This window comes from Drosophila obscura, unplaced genomic scaffold (assembly GCF_018151105.1).
Source record: "Drosophila obscura isolate BZ-5 IFL unplaced genomic scaffold, ASM1815110v1 contig_208, whole genome shotgun sequence".
NCBI lineage: Eukaryota > Metazoa > Arthropoda > Insecta > Diptera > Drosophilidae > Drosophila > Drosophila obscura.
In genome coordinates, this window is record NW_024542799.1 from 1,358,814 (window position 1) to 1,373,874 (window position 15,061).

Below are 15,061 nucleotides of genomic sequence, written 5' to 3' on the forward strand. Positions count from 1 at the left end.
GAGTGCTCCAACCCCAGCTCATGTAATTACCCAAATTTGGCGTCACTTGCCGTTAAAGGTCTTGGGTGGAGTGTGTGGACGGATAGGAGGACAGGACGGTGGGTTAGCCAAAGAACGGTAAAGTGGAATTAAGATTTATTTATGGAGTTGGGCCTAACGATTTCTTAAAAGGTTCGTATGGAGTGGGGTGATGGTCAAAGAACGAAATGGACTTGGACTATCCCTAGAAATCTTTATCGTAGAAGACTTTAATGTCATAGGAAACTTCTTTGGAGTCTTAAGATTAGATAGGAAATGGATCTACACTCTATCTGATGAGGAGGAGCTTAGGATGACTTCACAACATAAATTTATTCATATACAGTCTATATATATATTCCCCAAGAACTCTTTTAACTCTAAAGCTCAACAAGCCAATCAAGTACAGAAGTGCATATAAATCTTTATTTATTCACGGTGCAAACGATCCAAATGGGTGATCTCCACAGGCTGCCAGAAGGAGTGATCTCCCAATAGATGCTCCGCCTCAGTCTCCTGCTCCAAATACCGTTCGAAGGGATAACCCAAGGGTAGCTCGTCCCATCGGCTGACCCCCTTGCTGAAGTCACAGTTCAGTTCGTTGGCCTGCCTAGCCTTGAAGTCATAAACCGTGGCCACGATCAGAAGGCGCAACCGCAGGGGCTTTTGTCGACCTCCGCGGGGCAATATCAAACGCCGGGGGAAGCCGCAGTTAGGTGTGGATATATTCAGGGGAAAATCGAAGTCTTCCTGTTCGGCCAACCTCACATATTGATGTAGTTCGGTGAGAGAGATGTGATCACCTATCAGGCCACTGATCTGCCGAGAATCTCTGGTAATTCGGTTCACACCTTCATAGAGCACCGTCAGAAAGGAATCCAACTGATAGAATGGCTCTCGATTGACAGACCCAGACCCATTCTCTGCGGTAGTGAGAAACAATCGGATGATGATCGATTGGGTCTTGTTGCTGGTGACTTGAAGGCTAAAGCTAAAGGGCTCCTGCTGCAGTCGATACTGTCGTTGCTGCAGGGTAAAGGGCCACATGAAGTGTCCGTCGTAGTTAAAGTGCCTGGCATGCAGGAGATTGCTTAGATCCACATCCACTGGTTCGTCGTAGGTGATCAGTGGAGTGATCTCCATGGCATCAATGCGCAAATCGGTGGGTCTAACCGAACTTTTGAGGGTGGGCTGAAGAGCCTGGCGATACCATCGATACGAACGGAGCAACCGTTCAGCGTAGTAATAGAAGTCGGGCGATCGCAGTGAAGTGCGAAGATCGAGGAGCAGTTGGGGCTCACTGGCCGACTCCGTTTGCAGTTGTGTCAGGTCGAAGGGAAATAGTTCCCTCAAGCCGATCCGCCAGTTATCAGCTGCTTCCAGATCTATGGTGGATCCATTGGTTAGCATATATCTTCGAGAGAAAATTGCTTCTGCAACGTTCGTCTCTAGGGTTTGCAATGCTTCCGTCACCTTTTTAGTGGTGGACAAGGTCACTTGCCTAAAACGTTGGTTTAGCCAGGTCAGCAGGTGAGGCGTACTCCGGTTATCCTCCTTCAGAAGGGTCAAGTGTTTGTATGGTAGCTGCTGGGCGTAACGTTCCAGCTTGTAGCGGGCCAAGAGCTGTCCTAACTGGTTGTACCACCACTCCTGGAGCTCCTGCGAGCTGTTCTCAGTCTGGGCGATGCCCATATTGATGTAGTACCAGTAGGACTGCCAGCCAATGTCGTCGATGAGCTGTTGGAGGCTGTGCTGTCCTCGCTGTGGTTCCGTCAGTCGGAGAATATGCACATCAGCCATGGCCTCGAACCACTTGGTGGAGCTGCGTAAATTTCCCTCCAGCCAGATGGGCTGCAGCTCTTGGGGCAGAATCTGTTGCACCTCCTGCAGCTGATTCGTGAAAGCGTTTTGCTGTCTAATCCAATTGGCAAAGTTGAAATTTCGTGCACTCCTCACGGTCGCCTCATTGTGGTACGATTCGGGCCACAGCTCGTAAATCTTGGGCATGACTAGCGCCTGATAGTCCTCCCGCTTGAGCAGCACCTGGCTGAGAGCGTGCAGGAAGAGGCCCGGATTCACATGAACCCGGGCCCAACAGATGTTCTGCCATAAGGTAATCCAGTCGCGTGTGTGGTAGAAAAAGTAAAACAGACCCAGCGATTGCTGATAATGCTTGGGGAACTGCGGATTAAAGTACACCTCCCTGGGGACAAGTCTACCCCGACTAAGAGCCTCGTAGAAGTCAGCCATCTGATCATTGTAGACCTAATTGAATAGTTAACTTGTTTGGTTTAACTTCAGGTATACATTCCTGATCTGTACATACCACATACTGGGTCTTATCGCTGACCAGATGTTCACCCAACGAACGCCACTGATCGTTCAGCAGAGGTTCGTGCAAATGGTGGAGTATCTCCAGCAGGAATCGTTGCTTCTCCAGAAAGTAACGATTAGCTAGAAGGTTATTTATCGGGGGTTTCAGTAAATGAAGCAGCAAGAGCGCCTTTTAGAGTTACCTATTCCTCCCGCTGAGACACCATTCAGGTGAAGCCATAGGAAACCTATGAGTGATAAGAGGTATAGAAATCGCATGGCACTTGTTTACGAGAGGGAGATCAAGAATAAACTGAGCTTTGGCCAGAAATTGCAGTTTGATTAGGCTAAGTATAGCATTGACCTGTGCTGGCATTATCTTTGAGACAACAGAGAATAGAGATTAACCTCAATATTTCAATCATCATTGGAATAGGACTGTGTGGTGTAGCGAAGCACCGAAACACTTTTTGTTGTTTTTATTTCCACGAACCACTTCCCGGGAATACTCAACCCCCAACCTCCCAAGTGATGCACAGCAGAGAGCTTTGTTTTCCTATTAGTCACCGAAAGAGTGGCACAATAATGTAAAATGATTTTCGTTAAGTGCCTGGTTCCATCTCCACCGACCTCCACATTCACCTCAGACAGCGATACTTTCCGGCTACCTCGTCGTTTGCAAATGTGCGGACATTAAATTGCCAACTCAGACCGTGTCTCGTCAGTCGAATGGATGGCGGAAAAAAGGGCAAATTATAATGCGAAAAATGTTAATTACAGTCAGCTCTACCGCTACATACTACAAGCGGAGTACGAGTATCTGGCCCATTGTTTGCACTGGCAGAAGGCAGACGGCAGTCGGCAAAAATTGGCGCATTAATGTAAATCGCCAGCGAGGCATGACGGATTATAGGAGCTACTCAGAGCTAGTCCCAGATGCAGGCCAGCAAATTAACGTCCAGTTATGTGCGCGTATTGTATGGCAGGCAGAAAGAAGGCTCTTTGTTTCGTGGCCGGTCGGTCGGTGACAAAACGTTTCGCTTGGAGAACTTAATGAGTTGGAACCGAAACAGAAGATACCACTACAGCCACCAGAAGCGGCTTCCTATTCGTCTGTTCAGTCGGGGGGTTCTGTCTTTGTGTTGATTGATTCTTATTGATGATGGTGAAAAGTCTCTCTCGGGTTTTGATAAGCTTGTTACGGACTGTGACGGCTCAGAGTAATTGCAGCCTCATGAAAACTGATTACCCCCTTGCCAGCATCTTGTCTACCATCTTTTCTCCTAACGAAACGTGACAAACTGTTGGTAAATCTTGTCTAATCATTGCCATTGAATATCAAGTAGTTAGAAAAGGCTCAAAATGATCGCACATGATTGCAAATACCCATTTGGAACCCTGGGGTTCGGGATCCTGTCCCTGTCTTCGATCACGAGTACTTTGCATAATATTAGCGACAGATCTGAGGGGACATGATATCTGCACTGTTTCCTTTACCATCATCAAAAGGCCATAAATCGTTTTTTTTTTTCGTTTGATGCACATCTAAGAACCCTTTGGGGTCCTCGCCTCCTTTTAAATGTCATCATCATCGTCGTCGTAGGGCAGCACTTTTTGTTGTTGTTGTTTTGCTGCTGGCGTTTTCCCTGTGATCCTTGGCCCCTGGAGGCTTATGAAATGCAAATTACATTTCAATAGCGAGAGCCTCCGTTCTTCTTTGTCATCGCACTGGTCTGATGATTGTCCCCTTTTTAGCGCTTTGGAATCGTATTTAAAAAGTCATTATCGGGGGGCGAGTGCAGCGCATCAATCATTACGCCTTTTGTCAACGTTCTATCTTTTTTTGGTTTTGTGTTGGGTCATAAAACGGTTGGGAAAGTGCGTGTGATTGGTGGTGTGGAGTAATAGAACTCTTTAAAATATACTTGAAAACAGCTTGTGAATGTTTTCTTTGGTTATTTAGAGGAAGTTATTTGTGATAAATGTTCTGTCAAACTGATTTCTTCACTCCCTAGATCACTGGAGGTTCGCAATTCTTGAGATGTTTTGATGTTTAAGGTTTGACTTAGGTCACTTTATAGTGCAAAAGAAATCATAATTGAATCTTGAGCTGAGTATCAACCGATCCTTCAATCCGTTCCAACTGTGTCGGAAATTGGTATAGCGATCAAGACACCTTCGATTTTTCATATTTAGTAATACTTAAGCTCTCTGGTCCCTCCTATTGGAAGTTATATCTTCCCCTAAAAGCCTGACGTAGGCTAATGGCTATTTCTAGGCCTTTGTGGATATTACACAATATATTCGTATCGGTTAAACTTCTATACCTTCAAAGTATTTTCACTTACTGAAGCATTTCCCAACCTTCTCAACTTCCTCAAGCTTGCTTGCTTTTTTATGTAAAATATTTCAGGTCTGACGCATACGCTGAGACTGAGGCCCATGGAATGGAATGGCATGCCCCGACAACACCTCGGGCCGTCTGTCAATGGCAGAATGTGTAACCAAGCAGAAATGAATCATCGAACCCACGAGAGCAGGCCAAAGTTAAAGCCAGAGCCAGGGCAGAGCCCGTCCAGACCGCTGGGCCCCGTTCGGTAGTCGGATGGTTTTTAATAAGGCATGCGACATACTGCTGCAGCTCCAGGAAATTGGGTCAAGTGAGATAAATAAGTTGTGTTTAAGCACACACACAATATATTGTATACCATATACTCGAAATGGAGCTCGATATTCGGAAGTTCTTCTTGTTCGAAACTTAATACACAGTTTGTTGGGGAAAGGGCAGGCGGCCAACAATGGCTGGGCTTTCATGCGAACTGTCAACTTGTCACGACAATTAAGCAAGTCGATGGCTATCTGGCTATCTATCGAGTCAAGGGAGTCATGCCATATCCCCCCCATAAATGACACAACAACGCCCCCACGCATGTCACAGGGAGGGCTCGGGCCTACCGTATACCCGCCTTAAGCGTTAAACAAATTAAATTTCTCATCAACTGAGGGACACAGAGAACCAAAAAGAGTTATTGAAATACGACACCGACCGATCAGAGTGGATGCATCAGGTAGAAGGCGATGACCCAATTCGCTCTTTCCTCTGCACTTGCGCGACAATTTTGGTAAACACCAGAACAGAAAAGAACAGAACCCCTTTGGAGTCCGTCCAAGACTGGTGCTCCCCAGCTCCCTCCCACCCTGTCTTTCAATATTTGTCTACCATTTAGTTTATTATGCGATGTGTGGCTTGGTTCTGCTTTATTTGATTGCCCTTATTGGGGGGTTCTGTTTGGGTCGACTTGGATGGGTCTTGTTGTGGTAATTTTCAATTCAAGTTATGATTATTATATGTTGGGAAAGTCAAATAACGGGTCGACAGTAGACTCTTCAATTGTATAAGCATATATAAACGTATCTGTATATATGCATTCAAAGACCTGCAATTGCCGTCGATAATTTCAATTTGACGAGTTTTCAATTGGTCTTTCCAATGGGTATATTGATCTTTTCTAGGTGTTTGGGGAGGCTTGTTAATACGCCAAATGCTTAACAAATATCGTACATCAATCCCCCGTATTGATTGGAACCTCTGGGAACGGAGTTTGGTGTCTGGGAATATCGGCTAATTGATTCCTGGCCACCAAACTATGCCTGGGAATGGGAGCTTGAAGCAAGGGTAAGAGGTTTCAAATGGTTTGATATTTCGATTTTGGTGGAATAAGGAATGGGACTGGGGAGTTCTTTAAGAAACTTGTATTTTTATTCAAAAGAAAGGCACAGAAAACTCCTAAAATTACCTAATAAATCATACATGGGTCAAAATATTCGTTCACTGTTCCACTTCCGTTGTTCCGGTTACGTATTTGGTGGATTTTATGCAAAACCGTACCTCAGTGTTCCGTTTTCAACGTTCCGCAAGCTAATTTCTGGAACCCATGCCTCAATTATGCAAAAACAGGAGATACCCATCAATATCATAGACTTTATCATCAATTCCCAAAAACTGAATTATATTTCTATTTTTTTGTGCCCATTCCCTTGCCGCCCTGTCCCCAATTATTCCAGGTATCAGGACAGCCTCATCAGCTTCCCGGTCAAACTTTACGACACCCTGCCAATGAAAGCGCCAAATCATCGCGTGGATTAACACAAACCAAGAGAGAGAGAGAGTGAGAGAAGGAACCGCACAGCCCACCTGAAATGTTCCCATCGTTACACGTGATTTGTTCTGTGTCAGTTTCCTTTCAAGCGTGTGACAAATTTACGCCGAGTGACTTTTCGTAAACGGTTTTCATTTTATTTGGAAATGCTTAATCATGGGCCAGCCTTAAACGGGGGCATTGATGAATGATTAAGAAGCGGTTTCTTGTTCAAAATTCGTTTCTCCAGTTGGCAGAGTCTTTTGGTTTTACACGAGGGAGAGAGAGAGGGTCTGTATATCTGGGAGTGCATCAAACTGCTCCACGATTCGCAATCGGTTAACAATCCAAGAACTCACGACAAGTCTCCCTGCTGTCTACCATGGCAAAAAACTCTAAAAATAACAAATAATAAAAAGAAAAACATAAAATCTTGTAAACAAAAATTGTCTTTCCCCTTGGAGCAAAAAGAAAAAATTCCATTTACTTTATAAATAAAACTGCCGCACAATTGTCAAAGTTGACAATTTATTTTTAATCAACAATGTGAAGTGTGCAGGGCCGTGTATCGCACAGATGCAGATCCAGCACTGCAGTCATGCAATTTTCCCCCTCGTGGCAGATACCAGCGACAAATATAAAAGGGGGAGATAGCTAAACTATTATCTTTGAAAGAACGCGGACAAGTAAGGGAAAGAAGGGAGGGGATCTGCTTTGAAGTGATACGGAAATAGAAAGTGCATTTTGATATATGCTATAGACAAGAGTATCTTATCTTATCTATAAGTTGTATTTTATCTAAGTATTTTATCAGATATGTGAATATAGCTATCGTTTTCTTAGTTATTTCCAACCAGTGCGTTCATTGAAGACAGACGTGTCTATCCATTTGCCTTGTTTGCTGTATACCTTAGAGCATTATTTTATTATATTAATAAATTAGAGATGAGTATTATAGATTTGCCCTTGGAGGTTCTAGATCTTATATTCAAAGACCTTGAAAGCCAGAAGGATAAGTTGCACCTAGCCTTAGTTCATCCTCTACTTGGTAAAGCATTTTCCTATCACAGTGGAAATAAATACTACAGTATTGACTCGCTCTGTGTGCCAATAACTCAATGGCCAGTAATTTTGCCACTCTGTGGCTCAACGGTGATCGAATTTAAGGGGTACCTCAATGATTGGGATTGTTCTGTGCTGAAACTAATAGAAGAACATTGCTCCAACTTGGTAAAGATTTCGCTGGATGTAAACCAACGGAACTACAATGGTGTCAAGTCCTTGCTGTCCCGGATGAGGTCACCGGGATCGGTTGAAGTGGGTTTGGATTGCAGGGCCTGTTTAGGATATCGTGAATTTCTGTTTGAATTTAACAGACTGCAAAAACTCAGCCTGAAAGGCTGCCCAAAGGATGAGAGTATGTTTTGGTGACCCCAGATGGTTCTTTATTCATACAAGTTTTTTTCTTTCAGTTTATTTCCTTAAGAAATTGATAAACTTGGAAGAGTTAGCTGTAACACCGCTATCTGACAGCGAACACATTGACATTCTTGGCGTGTGCTCAGCCTTACATAACCTTCGCTCCCTGACAATCGCAAAGATGAATGTAATTATCCCAAAAGAATTTGGTGTGTCGCCTTGTCCCTCCCTAGAGAATCTTCTTGTGGTTCACTGCCACATCCCAACGGTTTGGCCGCTCTTTCCTAAACTGAAACATTTGAGGATAAGGCATACACCTATAGCCACTTGCCAATTCCTGAACCAATGGGTTCTGCAACACTCCAGCACATTGGAGCGACTGGAGTTGCTATATCTTGACGAACCTTTGCAGGAAAGTGATGTTCTCCAAGTACTCCAACGCTGTAGAAAGCTACAATTTTTTTCCATAGTTTTGGGTGATTCCAACATAACCGAGACATTTGTCAACTCTATAATGGACATTCTCAATGAAAATGGGTTTAAGCCCGAGAAACCCTTCGAACTAAAGGTGTTTAAACTTACCAAATATGCCGAGGTGCGAAAATTGGTGAGTTTACTTTAAGATGTTGAGGATCAGTAAAAATAATGGAATGTAAATCCACTTTTGCAGTTGGCTAAATATCCAAATACGGGCTTTTTAAAGGTAACAACGGATTACCCAGCGAATCCATATGATTGGAAGCCTCTTGATGCCCGCTCAGCTCAAGGTATAAGGCTACATAAACCTCCTATTGAAGACAGGACCTAGGACCATTTTTTGCGGGAAATAAAGATGTGTCTCTATCATTTGCTTGTTCCTTTTGATAACGAAATTGTTTCAAAACACTTGCAAAGTGCTCTTTTTCCCTATCTTAAGCTGCCTTACAGCTTTGTGTAGTTGCCCTGACCCTGTGCGGAGCTCTGTGCTGATCTTAGCTCCAGTTAGCAGTGACCCAGAGTCGCTCCCAGCCAAGCGAGACATTTGCTCCAGAGAAACTGAGCGAACTGCACTGTACCCCTCTAGGCGGCAGCGTGAGCCTGATTTCTTTGATGCCCAGCGAGAGAGGTTGAGAATTTACTGGAGCATGGATAAGGGGGCAGGAAAGTTTCGCTTTCGTTGTGAGGATCGATTTCAGTGGAAGTTCAGTAGAGTGGAGGGAGAAATAGGAGAATGGCCGCAGATCAGGCTGCGGGATCAGCTGAGCGGAGGCTCGCCACCTTTTTCGGCCAGTGCTGGCGGGCAATTACCGTAATTCCAATTAATACGCGGCAGTTGATCGGCAGCTCCCTCTATTCCCTCTACATATCCACGTATTTCTCCACTTATCTTTGGAGTGTGTGGCGCGTGCTGCATGCTACCCAACGGCAACAAAGTATCTAGTATCTGGCCCGATACCAGTACCCGCATTGCACTTATTATGGTCCATCTATTTGTCTCTGATCAATCTCAGCAGGAGTTGGAGTTGCAGTTGCAGTTGCAAGTTGCAACCAGTAGCTGAAAAGAGTGTCTTAGGCCCGCAATTATAAATGGCCCGCAACCTGGGGAGCTCGGCACATAATTGCCCCAAAGGGGAAATCAGCAGCAGCAATAGACCAGCAACTATAACCACTTTGTGGCAACAGGCAGCACACAAAACACACGCCAACTGGGTAGCAGTGCGACTAGCAGCCGAAAAAAAAATACTTATGGGGCGTTCTAAAGCTTTTATCGTACAGTTCTAACTCCAGGCGATGCCTTGATGAGGGTAATCCATGGAAACTGTATCTCGAGTGGCCATTTCCACACATTGTCCAGATTAATTTCCTCAACAGATGGGGTTTCGGTTGCAACTGTTAACTGCCAGACTGTTTGCTTACGAACTGAAGGAGTGAATATTTTCTCTATCTCATTAACCCATATAGACGTTGTCCGCATGTCCGGACATCTCGATTTTCTTCAACTACTACTACCATCTCTCATAGGTTGACATCCACCTGGGGGGACTTAAATATAGTTCTCCCTACTCTATGTTTCCTCTTACTTTGCATGACTTTGTATCCTGCAACCATAAGAACTCCTTTTACTGACTACAGACAAAAACCCCAGTAAACATTCTGAAAATCAATGCGCACATGGCCAAATCGATCGAACCCACTTAAATATGGGTTTTGTGCTCTTGGCCTCGAATCGGGACTGAGACAGCGACTGCGACTGAGACCTGGGTCTCCCTTTTTTCCCCCAACCCCCCGACCGTGCTCCTTGGGCTTGGGCAAGCTCAGGCATATAATTTCGTTGACGCGCAGAATAAATGATAAATGCAATCATTATAAGAAACACAGGAACAGCGCAACAGCGAAAGCAACGAAAACTTGGCGAACACGAACGCATGATTAAAACTTTTGCCAAAGACCCAGAGAGAAGGACGGACGGTGGACGGTGGATGGTGGATGGTGGATAGGAGGATGGACGATGGTGTGGATGGGGTCCGCATTCTGAGGCGTTGATGCAGAGCTCAAGATACCGAAGTGGTTCGGCGGGACCCATCCAATGCGTGTGCCCAGTCGTCGTCCCCAGACCCCCAAACCCCTATCCAAGGGGTTTGCCAACTGCTCCGATCGTGATACGCTGACCGAGTCCAGCCAGAATGTTTTATGGCCGGTCCCGACCGGGCTGGGCATAATTTGTTAGCCTGGCCGACTGGCGTGGATCGAAGATGCTGTGTGCCTGGCTGGACCCTGCCTGTCCGCCTTCTCTGAACAGAAGCTGCCCGGCACCACTCGATTGCGTATAATTTTTTGTTTCTCTCTTCTCTGGTTTTTTTTTTATTTTGATTTTGGGGTTTTGCTTCTTCATTGCCATCATTTGCCTGCGGGGCATAATTTTTGATGGGCTTTTGTCTGCTTCTTTGGAACCAAAAAACCAAAAGAGATATTGTAGCGCATTGATCGAGTGTGTATGTGTTTTTGTGTGTGTGCCAAGGCGGTACCGGAGTAACTTTGGGGTAGTTGGGTTCATCAGTGATTGAGTGAAGATCTTAGGATCTGCTAAAGTTAGCTTAACAGTAAATTTATTAGGGATCTTACAAATAATTTAGAAATGAATCCATCTACAACTTTCGTTCCATTCCTTGGGCAGGTGATCCTCTGGTTTCCTAGGTCGAACCTCTCTCTGACCGAACCCTAAACGTCTCATCTGCGGCTTCGAACGCGTCCACAGCCTCGTACTCATCTCCGGGCTCTTCCTCAACTCAACTGAAATCCAGTCCAGTCCAGTCTTTAATCGGTCCGTGGACACTGCGCATTTGCGTACCGTACCCCCCTTGCATATCATCTGGAACTGGAAATATGCTACACATTTTCACTTTATGAAGTTCTCTACACTCTGCCTCCCGTTTCCATAAACCCTTGAGGCACCACAGGAGCAAGCAACGGCAGCGGAGGTAGCCTCAGCGACAGCGATCGACCCTCGGGCCTCCGCACAGCATGAATATTTTATTTGGCGAAAAGGCTCGAGGGGTACAACCAGGGTAGACGTATACCCGGCTAACTGTGGAGGGAGTGTGGGTTTCTGGGTCTTGTCTGTCATGGGCCGAGGGGGCGCTGATGAACGTCGACGACGACGTGCTTCGTGTCTGGCATCTTAAAGTTCTTCTTTTAATACCCTTTGATGAGGGTAGTCGGAGATTGACCAGATGTTTGCGCAGCAAGGAAGAAAGTATATCCGACTGCGGTATGTATGTATGTATAATTAATCGGGGTCACCAATCGAGTAAAGAACTATTTGTTGTCAATGAAAAAATCATTGCAATATCGGTTAGAGCGTGCGTTCTGCAAGGGTATCAAACGTCTCTGCCTGCGATGAGAGCTTTCGTTTATCTTCTTCTTTTTCGGTTCGATTTTGCTGTTGTTTCTGCTACACGCTGCTTGAAGTTTTTCTACCTCTACTTCACCTCACCGCTCCGCTGCGATGTATTTTATGCTCATTTAATCTCGCTGCGCGTTTTTAACACATTTAAGGAAGCGCAGCGAGCGGCAGAGCGGGAGGCCATAGCCAAGGTGTGTTAAACGAAGGTAAAACATATCCAACCATCATACTTGATAGTTTTCGAATATTGTGTGACAGTGGATGCAGACGAAAAGAGTACCCAAAGAGAGACAGTGCCAAATTAAATAGGCAACCCTGAAGAGCGGCAGTGCCTCACCTTTTCAAACTGCACCTTGATCGATTATGTGGATCTTTTTTCCGTTTCGTTTCGTTTTGCTGTCTCTCCCTCTGTCCGTGGGCTGCTCTGACGATCGTTTCTTTTTTTTTTTCTTTTTTTGTTTAACTGCGCACTTTTCTTGGACAAAGGGAGGGGTATATGCTGGCTGCGGTGGGGGAAGCAGACAATGGCCGAGACGAGCGGTGACTCTGCTGCTACCTGTCTTACACAAAATAAATGCACTTCCCTCTGGACCCCCTCTCTCTCTCTCACTCTTACTGTTTTTTTTTTCATGGTTTCTCTGGCTTTGTAACATATTTTTTTTTACTCCACTCTACTCTGTCTTTTTATCTGTCTCTTTCTGTTTGCTTGTGCGTTCAGTTTCGAAAACCCTTTGGGCGTTGATTTTCAGCTGTGGTTCTCTGCGTTTTGTTGCTGTATGAAACCAGATAAAAGACTAAATAACCAACGACAGAATACTGAAAAAACCCTCTCGGAGATACTACTGCCATGCCAATATGATTTCATATTGTAAATCATGACATTTTGTTACTTTTTGTGTTCTGTCTGGCTACTGTTTGGATTCCATTTAAACAACGTTGCGGCTACTGTTCGGTTTCGAGGGTAACAACGTTCCGCGTTCTGTTTGGGATCCACTGTAACAACGATGCGTATGATTAGCAAACATATTACAGTGCGTCTTAGGCCGGATAACTCGCATTTGAAATGCGGTAAAGCTTAGTGGTTTCGTACAACACTCAAAGGAGACTATACAAAGATGTGTTCTGCTTTTTCGTTGGTTTTGTATAACTCATTTAAATGGTACTACAGCGAATTTCAGACATCCGATATGGCTTGAAGTGCTATCTCTTCAAGATCGTAGTCGGATTGACTGGCTTACATTCATTATAAGAGATTACCTATGCTCAATTGATCGGCTTTAAAGCGGGCAGGAATAAGGTCCAGCCTTAAATCTTCCTCACATGAAGGCCTTAGACCCCTTTAGAGCTACTTAACGACGACCCTTGCCTGTGCGAACCCCTGCCCTCGCTATACACAAATTACCCCAATTCAGGTTCCGTCCGTAAGTCTCCTCCATTTGGTTTCCCTTCGTAACCCTTCCCTTTTCTGGTTCCTTCCGTAGCACATCCACTTTTCGGCTCCGTCCCTAAACCTTCCCTCATTTCGGTTCCCTCCGTAACCCCCTTTCAACAGCAGTTTGAGAGGAGAAAGAACCTGAAACAAAATTTAAATAAAATTGCCACAAAAAATGTTGCTGGTTGCCTTCGGCAAAGTTTTTCTGCGCCACTTTGACACCTAAAGTGTGCGCACATACGCCTCCACATCCCCTACACATACCCTATCTTCCGTCGCGTTCCCCTGACAATCAGCCGCCCGCCCCCAGCACTGCACTGCCCTTGATGCGCCTGTTGTCGGTTTTATGTGGGGAAGCGTGGGGACGGGGTGCCCTGTTCGTTTATTTTAATTTTTTGTTCGCCTGCGCTTTCGTTTTTATGCAGCAGCGCAAGACAGAGACAGACATAGAAGGGGGTAGAGCAATAGGGAGGCCGAAGGAGAGCAGCGAAAGAAGGAGCGCGCGCGATAGGAGTATGATACCCTTCCAGAGGCCATGATGATTCCAACCAGCTGATTGCAACGACAAGTAAACGGTAGCGTTAGCCCTTAATCGAAAACCCTCTCTCTTTCTATTTCTCTACAAAAAGGACTCGGCAGAAAAGGTTGAGGAGCTATAACCTTTTAATCGAAGAAGTAAGTTACCTTGAATTCCTGTTGCTTTAACTGTAGTATCTTCTTCTGAGACCTAAGTATAGGGTATCTCTTTTTCGACTACAGCATTCTCCATCGTTGTTTCTGTTTTGGCTTTGGTTTCGTTCAGTCAACAGGCAACATTTGCTGGCACATTTGCCAGCCTCCCCCTCTTGCATGGGTGCTAGCGCTCCCACACGCTGCTCTGCTATGCCTCTTTCCTCCTCTGCCTGTGCTCTAGCTCTGCCTCAGTCGCTGCTCTCCCATTTGGCTGCGTGCTGCTCAATAGGTCTTGCGCTTGATAGGTCAGTGACCCAGTGGGATGCTGATGATGACGTTGCGCTAGGACAGTGTCAGCAGCAGCAGCAGCAGTAGCCGCAGCAGCATCGAGGGTTGACAGAAAGCTTTTCCAATGTTTAGTTGATTTTTTGAAAATCAAAGTCAAAGGGGGCAGAGAAGGTGCCTTCTCCCGTTCCGAAAACAGCTGCCTGCACACACTGCGGTTGTCCTGTCCGCAGCCTGTCCCTCCCCACTCGTTCAGCAAACAGCAGCAGCATCATTATCATCATCACGTTCGTTCTCTTCTTGTTCTTCTTCGTTTTCTTTTGCTTTTTTCCCCCCGATTTCTTTTTTGCCTTTTCCACAAAGTCAACGTTCTTGACGTTTTCGCAGCTGCCTTTGGCAGTGAGAGGGAGATGGACTGTGACTGAGAGTAGGGCCTATGCTGGGGGGAGTGTATCCATCCCTGTGTCTGTGTGTGTGTGTGTGAGATTGCTGCACATGTGACGCTTTGGTCGCGTGCTGCTTCGCTCTTTGCTCTTCCTCTGCCCGCGGTGCAGCCCTGGCCCCAAGGGCTCGCTTCATTTGCTGCTGCTGCAATTGGCATGGGTACTGCCAAATGGGGTTGGGGGCTAGGCAAGGGCATGTGCAAAAGGAGGGAATAAGTATAGGCATGGGCATGGATATAGACATGGTCATAGGCAAAGGGTGATTGGGGTAGAGGCAGCTGTGCTTATCAAGAGCAGGTCATCGAGATGCCAGATGCTGATTGCAGGAGGAGAAATACAACAAAAAAAGCGGGGTTGCCTAAGAAAGTGTAAGTACCAATGAGAATGATATATGTATGTATGTAGGGAACAGCGATATCCACATCCTGGAGACATACATATCTTCGATGGGCCTGCT

The 15,061-nt window shown here is 45.6% G+C and overlaps 2 protein-coding genes across 2 annotated transcripts; one reads left to right on the forward strand and one right to left on the reverse strand.

Moving 5' to 3' along the window:
• Window positions 1–424: 424 nt before the first annotated feature.
• On the reverse strand, window positions 425–2,644 carry LOC111064789 (larval serum protein 1 gamma chain). Its single transcript, XM_022352560.2, has 3 exons — window positions 2,535–2,644; window positions 2,345–2,472; window positions 425–2,283 (listed from the first exon to the last, which is right to left on the reverse strand). Exons 1-3 carry the CDS (start codon window positions 2,608–2,610, stop codon window positions 448–450), a joined length of 2,040 nt encoding a protein of 679 aa, XP_022208252.2. The 5' UTR covers window positions 2,611–2,644; the 3' UTR covers window positions 425–447.
• A 4,762-nt stretch (window positions 2,645–7,406) lies between these two features.
• LOC111064863 lies at window positions 7,407–8,707 on the forward strand. The gene is made up of 3 exons (XM_022352681.2): window positions 7,407–7,887; window positions 7,943–8,496; window positions 8,560–8,707. The coding sequence occupies exons 1-3, from the start codon at window positions 7,416–7,418 to the stop codon at window positions 8,695–8,697; spliced, it is 1,164 nt and encodes a 387-aa protein (XP_022208373.2). The 5' UTR covers window positions 7,407–7,415; the 3' UTR covers window positions 8,698–8,707.
• The last annotated feature ends 6,354 nt before the right edge of the window (window positions 8,708–15,061 follow it).

Coding starts and splice junctions, on each gene's coding strand:
- LOC111064863 (XM_022352681.2), top strand. CDS start 7,416: ATGAGTATTATAGATTTGCCCTTGGAGGTTCTAGATCTTATATTCAAA. Junction 7,888..7,942: donor AGGCTGCCCAAAGGATGAGA/GTATGTTTTGGT, acceptor TTTTTCTTTCAG/TTTATTTCCTTAAGAAATTG. Junction 8,497..8,559: donor ATGCCGAGGTGCGAAAATTG/GTGAGTTTACTT, acceptor CCACTTTTGCAG/TTGGCTAAATATCCAAATAC.
- LOC111064789 (XM_022352560.2), bottom strand. CDS start 2,610: ATGCGATTTCTATACCTCTTATCACTCATAGGTTTCCTATGGCTTCAC. Junction 2,473..2,534: donor TGTCTCAGCGGGAGGAATAG/GTAACTCTAAAA, acceptor ATAACCTTCTAG/CTAATCGTTACTTTCTGGAG. Junction 2,284..2,344: donor GCGATAAGACCCAGTATGTG/GTATGTACAGAT, acceptor CTATTCAATTAG/GTCTACAATGATCAGATGGC.